This window comes from Ursus arctos, unplaced genomic scaffold (genome assembly GCF_023065955.2).
Source record: "Ursus arctos isolate Adak ecotype North America unplaced genomic scaffold, UrsArc2.0 scaffold_18, whole genome shotgun sequence".
Taxonomy (NCBI): Eukaryota; Metazoa; Chordata; class Mammalia; order Carnivora; family Ursidae; genus Ursus; species Ursus arctos.
Window position 1 is genome coordinate 37,800,826 of NW_026622852.1, and position 18,262 is coordinate 37,819,087.

The following is an 18,262-nucleotide window of genomic DNA, read 5'->3' on the forward strand; positions in this document are numbered from 1 at the left end:
TACCCCTACCAGGTTCCAAGCACTTTTTGCATGTTATTCCCCCAAACTCAGAAGTCACGTCCAAGTTCTGCACATTAGGAATACGATGTCACGTACAGAAGATGATATCACAAAATTCTTCCGAAACATACCTCGGAGACCTTGTCAAGATCACATACACTGGGATCCCACCCCCATCTAAGGAATTAATATCTGCAGTAACAAAAGATCGAGAAAGACACTAACCAGAATAATGCTCCCAGGTGAGCGCCTTTGGAGTAGCTTCTTACACGGGACATTCAAAACCAGACTGCTGACAGGACAGTAGTGTCCTTGGACCGAACGCACCCAGCACAAGAAATACGGCCCCAAGTGAGGAGGTCATCAGACACAGATGCTGCCTCTAAGCAGGAACCCGGTGAGGGACACATTGTCCCGCACTGTCCCCAGCTGCTCCTCAGAACCACCTCAGGTGCTCAGAAGCTGTCCGACACCCAAACCATCTTAGAGCTTCTGATTCAATAACCAGTTATGTTTTTAAAGCCTGCCAGATGGTTTTACTTTCTTTATTTTTTCTTTTTCTTTCTTTCTTTCTTTTTAAAGACTTTATTTATTTGACAGAGAGAGAGAGAGAGAGCACAAGCAGGGGGAATGGCAGGCAGAGGAAGAGGCAGGCTCCCTGCTGATCACAGAGCCCGATGCGGGACTCCATCCCAGGACCCTGGGATCATGACCTGGGCCGAAGGCAGATGCTTAACCAGCTGAGTCCCCCAGGCGCCCCTGCCAGATGGTTTTACTGTGCAGCTGCAGGACTGAGGACCGCTGGTGTCAGTGATTATCAATCAAGAGGATGGGAGAAGGCCCTGATGGACGAGGTGGCTTCTGAGGGGGCTCTGGAGCATATTTTAATGCACAGAGAGGTAAGGGAATTTCAGGCAGGGAAACACAGACAAAGGAACAGCAGGAAGAAATTATGGGGCAATGATTATGTGATTCTCTGAGAGCCGAACACATGATGTGTGATGAGGAGCTGGAAGGAGGGGGGGAGTAACTGTAGAAAAGCAGGTTGGAGCCAGGTTGCAGAAGGCCGTGAATGGCCAATAAGAGCCACCCCCAGGTACTGGTGGGTGGGCAGGCAGGGGGTGGGGGCCCTGCTTGGCCACCCAGTAGAAGAGCAGAACACCAGCCAGGGAAACCTCTCTCTGTGCTCCTTCTGCAGGCTCAAGAGGCCTGGCACAGTGCCCTACGAAGAAGGTTCTAGAAACCAATGCTCCGCTGATGTTAACAGATTACACTATCCAAAAAACAGGTAGGCAGGGAGGTGAGAGGCTAGTTGTTGTTGTTGTTGTTGTTTTTCTAATAGGGAGGGATTGTTCAATAGTCAAATGATTTGGGGAAACAATGGCTTAAAAAATATATAAATAAATCGTGTCTTTTTTGCAGGATTTCTCAGTGCTTTTGACACCCGAAGGGGCACTGTAGGATCCAAAAAGGGGAATGAAGGACACACCATTCCCCAAACATGTGACTAAGACATCCTTTCCCAGAGGCACATCTCAGGGGACTCATGTTCCCGAGGCCGAGAACACACTGACAAAACACGGTCTCGCTTGAGTGCCCCTAAGAGGTTGTATTTGACCACCCAGAAACTTAAATATATGTCCCTGCTGTTGACCATCTGACAATGTGAAAAAAAAAAAAGGCCCAGCTGAAATGACCAAGAGGGACCAGGGGTCACGGAAAAAGGCTCTCCTCTTACTGTTTTCTCAAAAAAATAAAAACAACACCCCTGCCACCCGCCAACGAACAAAAAACGTTTTGCTATTGTTTCTTTGAAATTTGACTATAAGCATAATGACTGCTTGAATGTAGAAAATTTTGAAACTTTAAGAAGTATTAATGAAAATCTTTAAAAGCAGTATCTCACCTGGTAATTATGGACTTCGGGATTTGTTTTAGAGCTAAAGAAAAGAAGGGAAAAATCGTAACGTAACAGGTTGTAAAGTGGCATTATTAGTGATTTATTTAACAATCATCGACAAATCCTACCAACCCTGTTAGGAACCTCCACGAACACCATTTCTTTTTTGGTTATTAGCTGTTTAAATGAACATATAACCAAGGCAACCAAACAGCAACTTCCGTTCGGCACTTTCGAGCTCACAGATAGACACACAAGGCAATATTCCAGAATCCCACTCATGATGTCATGTTTCGGTGACAAACCAAGTAATTTTAGCTCCCGTCCCAGGTCTGCGCGGGCACTGCTGGGTGGCCAGCCAGAGCTTTCTCCAACTTCAGGGAGAGCTACCAGCCACTCCTGGGCAACTACCGCTTTGGGTCCCTCGGCTACCAACAGTGCTGCGTTCTGGCCACCGCTCGCTTGGGAACGCTCGCTCATTCCATTTAAGGCTCTGTACTGGGAACTTCACATCTGTTACTATTTAACCCACACGACAAGGCTATGAGGTCAATAACTGGTACCACCTTATTTTACAGATAAAGGAAAGGTTGCCTAACAGAGAAGTGAGGAAACCTGCTCAGGGCCAGCCAGCTAGACCGTGGCAGGGCCAGGACTGGAAGGGACATGTGCTCCATCCCAAAGCCCATGTACTTTCCACAAAGCCAAGTAGGCTCCCTGAGGGGCTGCAAAAATGGTCCAGGCTCCACATGCGTGATTCTATTTTGATGGACTCTTAAGTATAACTATTCTGGCAAAAAAAAAAAAAAAATTAAAAAGAGATATATACATGGGCGGAGCAGGCTGGCTTCACACATAAAATGCAATGTTTCATACGCAAGGTTGGCATCTACCAGGAAAACCACAAACCCGGCACAATCGTTGGGCTATGTTGCTAGGGTGGTGTGCTTGAAATCAAGGTTTATTGCTTCTCCAACAATGAGAGAAACATTTCATTGTTATGAGTCTAGCTTGGGGTCTAAATGGCTCTGTGTTCCAGTTTTCAGAGAGGGCGAGTGCACAGAGAGGCTCGGGGCCAGAATCACCTCTAGCTGGATTTCATCAGGAAGGGTAAGTGTTCTGCAAGGTGCTGTTTTTCTGGTATCACCTCTGCAGCCCAGAGCACAATTTCAGCCCTGGATCCCACAGCAATCCTACTCACCCCGGGATCCCACAGGCCGTGAAGAGCAACTGAACAGCTGCAAACAGTGGTTATTAGCTCATTTGTTCCTAAAGGGTATATTTACTGTGTTGTGTTTTTTTCCCCTAGTGGGCATTTTTTTTGTTTTGGTCCCCAATATATCTATAATTTCCACTAGAGGCTAAAAGGAAAATATAATTTTACCAGGGAAAAACAAAGCCGTCACTTCCTCAGAAAGCAAAGGAAAGACATGTTGTAATTCACAAGCCCTTGAGAAATCAAAGACACGTTGACAGGTGCAGAAAGGTGTGACTACTTTGCGCAGGCTACCTGCCACGGGGATCCTAGAGACGGGCGTGCCTGCGGGCCTGCAAGGAAGCCATGAAGGAACCCGGTGACCTCCTCCCTCCCTCAGGGGGCAGGACTCTGGAGCCCCTTCTTCAGGTGCTGAGACGTGAACGCAGACACAAGAGTCACCCGCTTGCCCCCCAGCAGAATGGCGCTGCAGGTAGAGCCCGGAATCAGAGACAGAAGGCCGCGTTCCCAGCTGTGCAATATAGGGGCTAGTCGTGTTCTCTAGCACCCTGGGGCCCTGCCAGGTGTCTTGGGGCTGCCTGGGGGAGAGGGAGCAGGTGAACAGGCAGGCCCAGCCTCCTCCTCTCTGCCTGGCTTCACCCAGAGCAGCTCCACTTTCGTTCTGTGCTCAAAGCTGGGCTTCCAGGTAAGGATTCTTCCAGGGGTCTAACATCGAAGGCTAAAAAAGTGAAGACCAACGCTGATCTTGCCCAACCTCCTCGTTTTCCATGAGAAAAAGGAGGCCCAGAAGGAAGGCCTAAGGCCGCAGAGCTGGATGGAAGCAAGGCTGGGGGAGAGGCCGGGGGCCTCCTGGTCCCCCGGCCCGCATCCTCATCACCCACCAGGGCATCTGCTACCCACTCCCCACCACGCCGGGCCCTGCCACCTGTCCGGAATTCCTGGCAGAGTCAAGCTGTGCTCATCTCTGAGATCTCCGAGACCTGTGCCGGGCAAGACCCAGGAGCTAACTCAACTGGGCGACCGGTGGCTGGAGCTTGGACACCAGGGCCAAAACAATTACAGCCTGTGACCCTCTAGCATGACAGCCGTTTCAGAGAGCAAAAAAGAGGTCTGTGGGAGGTGGTATGGTGGTTCTCACCCGGGCCACACACCAGAATCACCTAGGAGCTTTAAAAAACCAGATGCCTGGGTCCCCCTCTCCGTAATGGAAGCAATTAGCCTGAGGCATGGTCTGGCTGAGTGGCTGGGGGGGGGGGCGGGGTTCAAGTCTCACCAGGTGATTCCATGTACAGCAAAGATCAAGAACACCTGTGCTGGGGAAGTGGCTGGCAAATCACACCCCGTGGGCCGAGCCTGGCCCACCTGCATTTATGAGGGAAGTTTTATTGGAGCACAGCTGTGTTCTTTCATTTACACACCGTCTACGGCTGCTTTTGTGTGCCCGCAACAGAGCTGAGCAGTCACGAAAGAGATAGCATAGCCTCCAAGGTCCAAAGTATTTACTATCTGGCACTTTACAGGAAAAGGTTGCTCACACCTGTGCCGGAGTTTCAGCCTTTTGACATGTTCTTTTGTCTGCAGGACATTCAATAAAGGTGTTTAGTAAAGGGCTGCTCTGCTGTATGACTGTAAACCCTGCACGTCACCCCGTGGATCCAGCATTTGCTCTCGTGGAGCTTTGGCTCAAGAGCTCAGCCTTTGTTTCCCATCACTGCCTGCCGTGCCATCAGCACAGTGGGCCGCACACCCTCCTCTCACCTTTATCGCCCACCGTTGTCATAACCAAAGCACAAAGCTATGCAAACAAAGCAGCTGCATTTTAAAAAGGAAAAAAAAAACTGTCTCGGAACATTCTATTGTGTACTTATTGAAAACCAGGAGGATGGTATAGCCAGGCAGCAGAAAAAGGGGGGAAAAATCATCAGATGACTCACTTTGTGGTTTAATTATATTAAGGAAAAAGTCAACATTGCAAATAAAGACAATAATTAGAGAGAAGAGCTGTACCCCAGAGTCTGGGGGCACTTACCAGAACTGAGCCGCTATCACCGGGTTGCTTGCTTTAAAGGAAAAAGAGAAAGGTATGTCATCTTAGAGAGCTGTATCACTATTCACCACGCAATGACAATGACCAGGGTGGAGAGTTCTGTGATCTCAGAGGGGTCCTGACCCCAGGAGGCAAAATCTTCACCTTCGCTACTTCTCCTTTCTGGAGGAAAAGTCTCCTTTCCCGTGGGCCAAGCCCTCCAATTCACCCATCGAATGTTGAGCGTGCTCCCAGGGCCAGGTGCGCTCAGATGCAGAGATCAGAGACAACTCTTGTTGTCAAGGAGCTCACAGTCTTGACCCAGAGACAGAGAGGTGTGTAAAATCAAAGACAGCATAAGGGGATGAGAAAGGCTGAAGTACGAGTCTGCCTGCACCGGGGAGCTCAGGACAGACATTTCTGGCTGGAGCAGCGGTGTGTGTCTGTGGAAGGGACCATGGACAGAGCTAGAACTCCTGTATCTAGACTCGCCCTCGTTCTTTAAAGGATGCAGTGTGGGCAATCATTAAAAGCTTCACAGAGATGCCAGAACTCTGGCTGGAGAAAATGCCAGTAAAACAAAAGAGGAAAAGAGGATAGAGACTGGGAAGGAAAGCAGAGGAGAATCAGAGAAGCTGTGGTCTGGAAGAGCCCCAAAGCCACCCATGGGGTCAAGGGTCAAGTCACAGACCGCCTCCTCCCTCTGTGATACCAGGGAGTCTTTCCCTTTGTGCCTGCACACGCCTCCGGGGCCTGGGAGCTCAGCAGTCTTGAGATGGCTCTGTCTTTGGACAACACCATTAGGAAGCTCTTCCTTATTTGGAGTGTTTCTGGACAGCACTGACCCAAAGGACCACAGCAGGCATAAGGCTTGACAGGGAAGCAACACAGCCCTCCTTCTCTCCCCCACCGCATCACCTGTCACTCCCAGTTCCTGCAATCAATCACCTTCATCCATCATCACCCTTCTCTGGGCATGCCCCCAGTCCTCTCACCCTCTGGTCCTTCTTGGAGGTGAGGCCACATTTCCAGGGCTCTGGCCATTTTTCCCCATTAGAGCAGCCAAGAATGACTTTAGAGAGCTTCTGGCTGGCGTGCTATTGCCCCATTGGTTCAAAAAGGCAGGAAACAGTGGGGAACACAAGGTTGACGATTCTAGAAGGGGGGAAGTAAAGGTGCGGGTCCCCTAAAGGCCCACTAAGCCCTGAGTTATACAAAGAAAACCTATGGAAGGGCCGCTAGGAGTAAGTGATATGTAGGGAGGGCCTGGGGGGTTGGGCGCACAAAGGCCGTGCCATGAAAGGGCCCACAGTTCAATGGTAAACTAGGTGTCCCGGAGGGAGGAACAATCAAGCGCAGACAGAGGAGAGCTGGGAGGTGGGATGTGGAGGCCGGGTTTAAACGAGCCACTTGCTCATTCACTGACTGGTCCTGTATTGGGCACCCGGCCTCAACACGCGTGAGGCCACAGTTGTAACTGACAGACAAGGCTCAGGGGGTTCTGGAAAGGGGGGGAGGGGCAGGTTAAATTCAAGGGCATGTGTGTTCGGATGGACCTCGGGACCTGAGTCCAGGATTTAAAAGTTCTGGATCTGCTTTTACATGGACAGAATTCTGGTTAGCATGAGACTAATGTCCCCGTTTGAAATTGTAAAATGGAGGAGAGGAGGGACTGTTTTCCTAAGACACAGCATCATCTTCCACAGGCAAACGTGGTAACCAAGATATTCCTAAGGTCCCAGGTCCAACAGAAGCAAGAGGCACAAGAAAAGAAGTATGAAGAAGAGGGAGAAGAAAATGAATGACATCGAATGGGAAAAACTAAGGACAGTGGACAGCAAAAGTGGCCTGATTCCCCTCAAGAGAATTCCTCCCATCGGGATTTTGTCAAAAGCTTCAGAATGGCAGAGCAGAACCGTAGAAAGTTCCTTTAAGAACTGCGTTACCAAGGTCCATGGGGCTTAACCCACTAAACTATAATGTAAAATTCCAGGGAGAATGAACAACACACCACCTTTGAATGTCGAATGTCTCCGGGATGGATAGCGTTTACTAGGCTTCCGCTCAAAGGTGCTGGTTCTTCGTAACCTGGCGCCATGTGTGGCTTGGTATTCTGTCCGTCCGCTGGAAAGTAAATATTTCATTGCATGTTACCAATATCAGAGTATCAGTACATTATGCATATTTGGAAGCACGCTTCTATTTTCAAGAGCTCCGATGTAAATTTCAACTTATCATGAACTCATTTGGTGAAGACACACACTAAATTTAGCCTCGCGTTTGGAAATATAAGCTTTGCCAAATCCAAGCTGTATCATAGGGGCAGATATTTCCACTGAAAGACAAAGCCTGCAATTTAGGTACCAGCCACTTGGCTGCACAAACCAAACAGGGCCAAGTACTCAGAACATCTGACCGAGAGAGAACAATGATTCACAAATAAAATAACCTTTCATAACACACATTACATAGCCATTTACCTCTTCTAAAATGCTGTTCTCAATGACCACTTAAGTCAACCGTGGCCTTCTTACAATGCCAAGGGAAACATCTCTTCTCTCACCAAGGCTTTCTGGGTTTCAACCACCGTGCGGCCTCGCTGCCCTTTCCAGGACGCGTGCTGCTTTTATCTGATCGCTGCTGTATTCCAGCCGTGCTCGGCTGACGATTTCTCACACGGAAGGGACCACTGGCCACCTGCTCTAGATGCTTCCAAGGGGCAACCTTGTCTCCAACCTCCCTTCCTTCTTCACCTCTCCTCAAGCAGCAGAAGGGAGCCTGGTCTGGCCAAATCCTGGCGGAGTTTCCCCCCAGGATGGCAAAGGCCGCTTTGGTAACCATCCCAACCGCTATCCCTTGCACAGCAGATAAATCTGAAATGAGTGCATTTTTTGGCATATTCAACAGAGTTCAAGGACAGGCCATGTGTGGGTAGAGGTTATGAACCAGGTGAAGTTTTAGAGCTTATGACAGCGAGTCTCAGATCTGTAAACGAGCCTCAGAAACCAACCCGGGGAGGGCATTTAAAATGCGCATTCCCAAGCCTTGTTCCTGAACGCACATGTGCGTGCACCCCATCGATTCTGATTACAGGGGTCTCGGATGAGGTCATAAATCCTCATTTTCATTAAGCCTCCAGGGCATTTTTATGTATGTTGAAAGACACGGTCCTACAGTCACAAGTAAAAAGACGTGAAAAATTAAATTCTTCATGTTTTCGGGGTCTTTTCAGATTCAAATATTTACTGAGCCCACCCTGGGTCACTGGGACACACACGGACACCTGCTCGCACTCTTTACCATCACCAAACTTCTTGACGTTGGTGCAGGAAAGGCAAGGGTAGTGGTTAAAGTGTAAGACCTGATGGTCTGGGGTTGAGTCTCAGCTCTCACTTAACTGGCTAGGACTCCGGGTAGATTACGCAACCCCTCAGCCCCTGCCTCATCTGTAAAATGGGGATCATCAGAGGACCTATGGCCTTAAATCTGCTGCGAGGATCACACATTGGTCCACGAAAAGCTCTAGAGCACCTCATGTTCTAAGTCTGTCGACCTCACGTGCACTGAGCACTTAAAGCGTGGTTAGTGAGACAGAGGAACTACATTGTAAAGATTGTATTTATTTATTTATTTGAAACAGAGAGAGAGTACAAGTGGGGGGGGGGGTGGCACGGCAGAGGGAGAGGGAGAAGCAGGCTCCCCGTCGAGCAGGGAGCCTGAGGCAGGACTCGATCCCAGGACCCCAGGATCATGACCTGAGCCAAAGGCAGATGCTTAACCGACTGAGCCACCCAGGCTTAAATTATTTATTTAATATTAACCTTGGGGCACTGGGGTGGCTCGGTCGATTGAGCGTCTGACTCTTGATTTTGACTCAGGTCATGATTTCATGGGTCGTGAGATCGAGCCCCACGTTGGGCTCCGTGCTCAGCGGGAAGTCCGCTTGAGATTCTCTTTCCCTCTGCCCCTCCCCAAATCTCTCACACACGGACTCTCTCTCAAATAAATAGACAACTTTAAAAAAAAATTCATTTAATCTTACTTAATCTTAATGGCCACATGTGGCTAGGGTCTACTGCTTTAGACGGCATAGTTCCAGCGACACGTCCGCGATGGACAATTCTCTCATTAGTCCCACTTTTATCCATGAGAACGCGGAGGCTCAAAAAGCTTAGGACTCAACCGAAGGTCAGATCCCAAGAAAGAAGCAGGGACGGGACGCCCGACTCAAGCCCCCGGACACAGATCTACACGTTGCTCCATTCACGAGAAACATCCCTGCCGCCCTCTGTCGAAACGGGGCATCCACGTCGCGAAAACCCCAGTGCCCACCTGAATCTAAAGCGAGACCCCAGGCGGATGAAGTCCGATCTGCTGGATTTGCTGTTTCCTGGTGTCCGCAGTCGGAAGAAGGCGTGGTGCTCCACGGCGCATTTCCACAGGTGCTTGCACGTCCTGGCGCTGTCCAGCCGGAACACAAACGTGTGCTCCTGCTCCCGGCCCTGAGAGGCGAAGTGCGAGGCGCTGGCTCAGGGGCTCTCAGCGACCTCGGGGAGGCCCTGTCGGCAGCGAGGACGGCACGCCGGGGCCGGACTTACCTGATCGTCGTCCTCCACCACGACCAGAGTCAATTTGCTCTTTTTAAAATCCATTTTGGTAATTTTAGGCCTGGGCAGAGAGAAAACACTTTAAAAGTACAATCGGCAGGAAGGCTATCTACACAAACAGCAGTTTCCTTTCTACTCGTTTTAAGCTTAGGTGTGCTACAGAAATCATTCATTCATTCAAGCGTGATTTATGCAGAAGTTTCAGGGCCAGAGTGCCAAACACCCACAAAGGCAGAGCAGGGGGTGTTTTTCAAGCAAATCTGGGTGTTGCCAATCTCCCTCCGTCATCATCCATCACATAGAATTCCACCACAAGATAGGAAAAGACATTTTTAATATTAGACAAAACTAAATTACCAAAAGAATAAGCCTATTTTGTTAGCTCCTTCAAAGATTAATATGCCTGTCGGGGTCAGTCCAAGAGAATATTCACAGCCATCTCTTCCCTACAAATAAACGAAGGGACAATCGGTAGAGGGTTCTAACAGGTCGTCACAGAGCAGAATGCAAAACAGTTTCCTCGCCACGTTGCTTTGTTGGCACACTGTTTACACGTGGCCTGGCCGCAGCGCACCCCAAGAGACCCCGTCACTTAACCGCACACGGTTCTTACCCTGACAACGTGCATGTCTACCCCATACATTTCCAGCCACTTCGCTTTATTCAGATAGGACAGTTCCGCCTGGGCAGGGCTCTTTCCCCTTAGAAAAACCAACGGAAACACATGTAAACTGCAGCTCGTACACCCACAGGATTCTGAAGGGCACAAGCACACTAGGGGATGGTCTGCAGCGATGAAAGGAATGAGGGTGTAGATGAACAGGAGAAGACCTCCATGGACAGACTGCCCCTCGACTAGAAAGGTGACCGCCAGCAGTGCTTGTAATGTGCACACGGAAGGCAACAATTTGTGTGCATGGACGTGGCTATGCCCACGCCGGGTAAAGAGGCCGGAATGCCACACCACTGGCTGCCCACGAGGACCGGCTGCGGTGTGCACGGGATGTGGCACCGCGACGCCCCGGCCACGCCTTCCTCTCCTGTTTTGACGTGGTACGAGAGTGGGCTAGCATCACTTTCCAGTTTCAAAAAAAGCGCTCAGGCCCCTGAGAAGGACTGAGGGACAAGAGAAAACTAGGCTCCATTTCTGAGTCCAAGACTGACTCAGAGCAGGCAGAGTTCAGGAAGGGGGCTGGGAGGGCAGAAAGGCATGAGACTGTCGCCGAGGGAGACCCCGGGGAGAAGGAGCAAAGAGCCAAGCCATAAACGACAAGGCTGGATGTAGCTGTGGTGACCACACGTCCTGAAATGTAATGCTGTACAACACACGGTCTCAAACACCAGTGTCCCTGTAAGGGTCTCTAAAGGGTTTACTCTAGAAGGTTCAGGCCACGGACAGAGGCCCGTGTGCGGGTGAACAGACCGAGGCAGAGCCTGGTCACTCTCTCTAGGAGGCCAGGCGAGCAGCGGTGTCCCCGGCAGCCACGAGCCAATCAGGACCAGGCTCTGTCATCAGGGAGCAACGGGAGCGCCGTGTACTCCTGCCTGTTATCTCAGTATCTCAGGAGAGGCAGGTGTCATGGGGCCCTTTGGCAAAACAGGACTGAGAGGCACGGGCGAGATCAGTGAAGAGCTGGAGATGCAGTTTGACAGTCTTCAACCAGAGCCACTCTGCCGGCACATCAGAGTCCGACACACACTTACAGATCACGAAATAAACATAGCAGAATGCTAGCTGGTAGCATCGCGGTACCTGCACTCTTTCCATCTCTGGAAGATATCAAATTCCATCGCTTCTGTCTGATTTGGAATGAACCGAAACTCAGACACAAGCTCTGGCGTGTGTTCTGGAAGCTCGCACTCCCCCAGCTCCGCTGCGAGGTTCATAAAAGGGAAGGAAACAGGAGACAGTGAATGCTTTCAGTGATTGCTGCAACCAGGTCCAGAGGCAGTTTGCACGATTATGAAGCACACATATCCCCACGTGGAGAACCCCCTCCTTCCAGGAGGGCTGAACTCCCGCCCGGTGTCCACACGTACATCCAGAATCCCCAAGAATCACCCTCATGCCCTCCCCCTTGGGCAAAACACCATTATCTCAGTGATGCCTGTCTTTTTCTCGACTGTTTCTCCTACCCGAGGAGGCCCAGATGATGTTTCCCCCGTGAAGTGGTAGAGCCCAGATTTGCAATAAAAGGCAACTGCAGGGAATGAGGACCTGCTCGGAAACATCCATTCGAGCAGGCTCTCGCTAAGGGTGGGTCCAAGCAGCACTCCTGAGTCTGCAGTGCTGGAGAGGACCAATCAAGAATTCAGTACATGTAGAATCTGGGGGAAAATATGCCAGGAGGGAGAGGGAAGGAGTGAGGCGGCCGGGGGGTGGGGGGGGGCGCGACAAGGCTGCAGGAGCAACTGCGGCAAGTCAGCCAGAACCAGGAGGAAGACAGTAGCTCAGAGAAGAGGAGCGGCCACCTGAGCAGTCCCAGCCTGAAGCCCAAAGCGCACGGTATGCTAGCTGCTCTCGCCAAGTACCCCACAGAGTGAAGGGCCCAAGGACACAGGGGGCCCCATGCCTCCAAGACACAAATGAAAAAATCCACTCTCCCTACCCTGGACCCCACCCCTGCAGCTCAGGGAGCAGACCCCAGGCCATAAAGGAATGCTCCAGAGGCTTCTCTGATGCCCTGCCGCACAAAGGGTGCCCCAGCTTCGGCATCACCGGGGAGTTTGCTTATAATGCCCAATCTCAGGCTCCACGCCAGACCTACTGAAGCCAAGCCTGCTTTTTCACCAGAAGCCCAGGTGACGGGTGCACAGGCTACTCTGGAAAGCACGGGTCTGCAACACTGGCTTTTGACCTTGCGTGCACATCAGGATCACCCAGAGGGCTCCCTAAAACACACACTGTTGAGCCCCATCCCCCAAGATTCTGATGCCGTAGGTCTGGAATCAGGCCTGAGAATTTGCATTTCTAACAAGTTCCCAGCTGACCCGGGAACACACCTTGAAAACCACGGCTCAACACAAGAAATCCCACCAACTGATGAGTCAGCACATGTCTGAGCTCCTCCAGTCACAGCAACTCCCTAAATACCCAGCAGCCTGTCCAACCCCGGAGCCCACCGTCTCTGGAGGGACTCCGACGGGCTTGCAGAAGTGGGTGAGACTTCTCTGCCCGTACAGATGAAGCACTACTAGCAAGCTCAGAGGGGCCAGGGGAGAGCAGTATGGGACACTGCCTGACACAGGGTGGGGACCTCACCTGACCGAAGCCCCTCATTGTGACTCTTTAGTGGACGGACCCTGAAATCACCAGGTGGTCTGGCGCACGGTGTGCAGCTACTCGGTGCCTCGGGCAAAGGCACAAATGAAGATTCTGCTCTGGAAATATTCACCCAGCGAAGGAGGGCTGGGCTCCCAAGGCTACCACTGACCGAACAAGCGCTCACCCTGAGGCTGGGGGGCTGGCGAGGCTAGAGGGGCAGTCTGGGAAGAGATCTCCTTCCTGTGAACCACACTTCCCCTGCACCCATGGGCCGAAGTGGGGCAACAGAGCTCTGGGTTTAAGTGATGTCTCGGCGACACCACTAACATCATCAAGCACAGCAGGGAGAAACCAGACAACGACAAGGTTTTTCCTAAGACCAGGCACGGGGGCCAGTGTCCCTCCTCACCGTTACAGGACTAGACACGGCCTGAGCGATGCCTGCTACACGTATGCTGAGACAGCACACTTGCCTTCCAGGAATCTTCCAAGTGGCAAAACGACACTCCACTGTCTGTGAATTCTGTAGCCAGGGTTCTGGCTATGGAGGGGGCGGAGGGTGGCGGAAAGAGCTCAGACGCAGCAGAGCCGGAATCCGCCCTCTACCATATACTATCCCTGCGACCTGGGCAACCCACTTAACCGCTCTCCGTCTCTGATGCCCCGCCAGTAAAACGGGAGCTACTGTGAGGATGAAAGAAGGTCATGGGACTCACAGCAAATGATGGTCCCGTTCTCCTCCCACTCTTTGTGCCTGGATTAACTTACTTCCTCACTTTCTTTCTTTTTTTTTTTTTTTTAAGGTGTTATTTATTTATTTGACAGACAGAGAGAAAGAGCACAAGCAGGGGGAGCGGCAGAGGCAGAGGGAGAGGGAGAAGCAGGCTCCCCGCTGAGCAAGGAGCCTGATGCAGGGCTCGATCCCAGGACCCCAGGATCATGACCTGAGCCAAAGGCAGATGCTTAACTGACTGAGCCACCCAGGCATCCCATTAACTTTCAAATCTATCATAAACTTAGTCCCCAAAAGAGCACAGCCTTCACTCAGGGCCACTGCGTCAGAACTCTGGAGGAGAACCGTTCATTCAAGGACAACCACAGCAAAACTATGTCTTCGGGGCTCAAGCAAGGGAAGAAACACACCCTCCATTTTATTCAAAGCCAGACACGCTCCAGTGATCCTGATGGCCTGACGCAAGCTGGTTCCCCTGGGGTGGAACTGGAAGGCAGGCTGTCGCACTTCCCAATGGGATGTAGGGAAAAGAGGCCCCAGAGGGACAATGTAACAAGACCTTCCCGCCTTGTGTGTCTAAGCCTTCAGCCTTCTTCATTTGTAGCGGATACAATGGCTGCATCTTAAATTACACCAGGTTGTGGTTCCAACTCAAATGGGTCATTTCCCCAAGAAAGGCACACAGACAGCTGATCTCATTCACGTCTGCCTCGGCTCTGGGGCGCAGCAAGCGGTCCTACCAGAGCTGGACTTTGTGAGTGTGCTGATGCCTTCACCCCACAGCAGGAAGTGAGGGAGGATGCGGGGGAGGGGAAGATGAGAATGCGTGTGCCTCGAGCTCTCCTGGCTCAGGACCAGTGGACTGATGGCCCCGGGTCTGACAGGGATGTGACTTCATCCTGTTAACTACACTCTGACTATGGCCGGGCTACCGACTCTGACGGCAGAACCTCCTGGAGACGCAGAAACTCTAGAGTAGATGCCACTTGGCCAGCTGGTAGAATGAGGACCTGGCCAAGATGGAGAGCAGATTTCCATGTCCCCCAAGCCATTATAGAGTCTTATAGCATTCACCATAAGGACTGTTATATCAGGAAAATGTGGACGTGAAGCCCTTAGCATTGTGTTTGGCACAGACATTTACAGAGGACAACACTGTCCCTTCTACAACCTGTGCTTTCAGACCTCACGAGCAGGCTCCCCCCTTCAACCAAAGTCTTTGAAGAGCCTCTCCAACTTCATTCGATTCATTCTATACTTCCTGGGCACCTACTACATGCGAGCCCCCATTAGAGAACAAGAATTAAAAAGTGACTAAGGAATAGAAGTGTCAGGTAAGGGGAGTATCTTGCAGTCATTAAAAACCATCGTTATGACAAAATATGTGCACTAAAAATACCAAGTAGAAAATCATACAAAAAACTGTATATGACTGATCGGAATTACATTTTAAAAACTGCACCTAACTCACAGAAACTCTTGACTGTGCATGGCAGGATGATGGGTTCCTTCCTTCCTTCTACTTGTCTATTGTGCTGCTGTCCTAATAGTCTATAATAAATTTGTACTGGTTTTATAATTTGAAGACTTAGATCAACTTTTAAGAATTGGCAAATACAAAAGCTGGAAGCCAAATCTTATGATGGTATTCAAAATTAAATAGTAATTATGAATGAATACATCATAATTCATTATCCCATAGAAGCTGATAAACACACTGCTGAACAAAACCACAACATACTGATGTACTGATAAAATTCCTATGTGCGGTTACATGTTAGGAACCTCTTAATTAATCCTGGAGACTTTAGCAAGTGTTTCTTGTGCATTTGAAACTAAAATCGACCAGTGCCTAATATGGAACAGTGAACGTTGACAATCGTGCAGGCAAACCTACCATCTAAGTCCCGCCTCTAAGTAGATGACTCCCAGTCAATGCTTCGGCCTGACCTCTCTGACAGAGCCGGATGTGCACACTCAAGAAGCTACTGGGGGTCCCACTGGCACCTCTCAGCCAAGAGGCCCTCCACAAATGATCTCCACTGGAGCCAGCTCCTCTAACCATTCACGCTCCCATCACCCACCATCGGGTGCCCTCTGTGACTCTTCCCTGACTCCCCTCTCAACAGTGATCTAATGACCAGATCCTTCTCTTATACCACCAATGTTGTTTTTTTGATGTGTGTGTGTACACGCGTGTGTACCCCCCTGCCCTAGTCAGTTTCCTTTTACTACAGCAACACCTTCTTACTGCACCCCCAGCCCTGGTCTTGCTCCAGTCCCTTCTCCCCATCACAGTCAGCGTGGCCTTTCTGAATGCACACCTGACCAGGCCTGCCTCCCTCTTAAGAGCCTTCAGAGGCCTGCTGACAGCATGAAGGTCATGCTCTTTAAACAGGGTTCAAGGTTGTCCACTTCTCCAGGTTCTTGAATTTCCACCCTCCAACACCACTCGACTGCTGGTGCCTCTCTGCACTTTTCTCTTTTGTGTCTTGATTCCTTTGCTCATTTTCATCTACTTATCTCTCCCAAAGGGCCTTCGCCTTCCAAGCTCCCTGCAGGCCTTTCTGCGGGAACTACGTTATACCCTGTGTGTGGTTTTGCCGTATCCTCACAGGACCACAAGCTACTTGGAGATGGAGGCCGTACTGTATTCATTTATACCTCCAAAGTAGAGAACTGAGCCCGGCACACGGGATAATCAATTGCTGAAAGGAGAGCATAACATTAAAATGCTAATTACCACTAAAGAAGAATGTACCTTGTAGACAGAGAGCAGCTAATTCCACAGCCGTTTCATAGGGGCATTTCAATCTTGAAAAAAAAAAAAACAGAGGAAATTAATTCTGTATATGAACTTTAATACTCATAAACCATACAAAATATCATTAAAGTCATTTTTCAAAAGGTAGTGATATTTAGATAATGATTTTTCCCAGCGGCTTCTACTTTTGCTGTCCACATGAAAGACTGCAAACAAGCTAACTTCCACTACCTATTTCCCAAAGTCAGTCTCACCATCTAGCAAAACCACCCAACCTAGGTATGGTTTCTATCCACCCTGTGGGCAACTGTACTGAATTTGGCCAGAATGGGGGAAGTTTGGGAAGTAGAATGAAAAGCCTTCCCTTTGCCTTGTGATTTTTGAAACTTACTTGATATAGTACATGCACCTTTTCAAGCTGCCTTATATCTTTCTTGAAACCAGGTCATAATGTTAAAAATAAACAGACAGACACAATACCTAACACTGCCAAGACAGCTGGATACACTCAAGCGTTCTAATAAGTATAAGGGAGGCAGAGCCACAGACGTGTATTACTACACCCCAAATTGCTGATCTCATTCACACTTCAAACTACAAATTGAGTTAGAAAAATAATAATGACATGCATTGGTATAGAACTTCACAGTTTTCAAAAGCCTTTCGCGTGTACGACCGGATGTGGTCAGTGCACGGCGTTTATAAACCCCGAAGACGGGTGCTGCCAGGTCTCCCCCCCGCCCCCACTTTAGAGATGAGGAACTGAGTGTTCAAGGGTCTTGCTCAAGGTCATCCAGCTGGTAGGAGGCAGTGCTGGGACCAGAACACCATCCTGCTCTGAAGTACAGTAAATCAGGCCGAAGTGCACGGAAACTGCGAAGTACTGTACAAATGCGAGATGTCGCCATTAATATTTTTCCAAACTGAAGACAATTACTAGAGTTAAGAGGCCTTTAGTATGAGGAGCACAGTATGCAGAGAGAGAGAGATACACACACACTCATAATACACACACCAAAGATCTGTATCGCATGGCTGAATAAGGCAAATGTATACACTGTACAATCTACGTGTGCGATGGTGGGTATTGCACTAAGGTTTTTAGAGCATACGTTCGATGCAGAGTCTGCAAATTCGGAAATCACTTTTCAAATTTCCTTCTGATTATATTCAGAATCAAGATGTGCTCTTTTCAGCATCAGGGGTTGCTTTTTACATTCAGTATAGTCTTTGTTTTCCGTGGCACAGAAAATGGTCAATATATATGCGGAAAAGTGACACAACTGTAAAGGCTAGGACGGCGGAAATTTCCCATTTTTAAAGTAAGTACTGCAGGCGAGACCAACCACGTCAGTGCCAATGCTTCTTGTGCTTAGCAATCATTGTCGCCCGGGGGCCGGTATTGAAAAACCATTTTCGAGAGGGGAAAAGGAAATGAGATGAGATGTCTAAACCTCCTATCAGAATCAGAACCTAACCTGTTTTCGTTGCTTAAATGCAGATGGTGATGAATGAGACTTCTGACTATCCAAAGGCTTGTACGTGTATACATACTAATAACGTATCTTGCTTGCAAATACGACAACAGCCATTATGAATGGGGCAGTGATGTGATCAGGGAGAGAATTATTCCCAAATGCACATCACTTAAGATATTAAATGCTCTTGGAAATGCTTCAAGCCATATAGTAATCATTTAAAATAAGATGATGATGACAGTGATACAAGTATTAGACTCACTTTACAATGCC

The 18,262-nt window shown here is 49.6% G+C and overlaps 1 protein-coding gene across 3 annotated transcripts in view; it reads right to left on the reverse strand.

The window, feature by feature from the left end:
- EPB41L4B (erythrocyte membrane protein band 4.1 like 4B) overlaps positions 1 to 18,262 on the reverse strand; it is a 126,723-nt gene that overhangs the window by 58,319 nt on the left and 50,142 nt on the right. For all 3 annotated transcript variants that reach the window (XM_057313650.1, XM_026506568.4, XM_048223206.2), the window contains exons 6-14: positions 16,509 to 16,561; positions 11,503 to 11,623; positions 10,363 to 10,450; positions 10,107 to 10,195; positions 9,741 to 9,810; positions 9,475 to 9,644; positions 7,157 to 7,266; positions 5,146 to 5,176; positions 1,907 to 1,940 (exon numbers count right to left, since the gene is read on the reverse strand). In XM_057313650.1, coding sequence (XP_057169633.1) covers positions 1,907 to 1,940; positions 5,146 to 5,176; positions 7,157 to 7,266; positions 9,475 to 9,644; positions 9,741 to 9,810; positions 10,107 to 10,195; positions 10,363 to 10,450; positions 11,503 to 11,623; positions 16,509 to 16,561 — 766 coding nt within the window. The remainder of the gene's footprint in view (positions 1 to 1,906; positions 1,941 to 5,145; positions 5,177 to 7,156; positions 7,267 to 9,474; positions 9,645 to 9,740; positions 9,811 to 10,106; positions 10,196 to 10,362; positions 10,451 to 11,502; positions 11,624 to 16,508; positions 16,562 to 18,262) is intronic.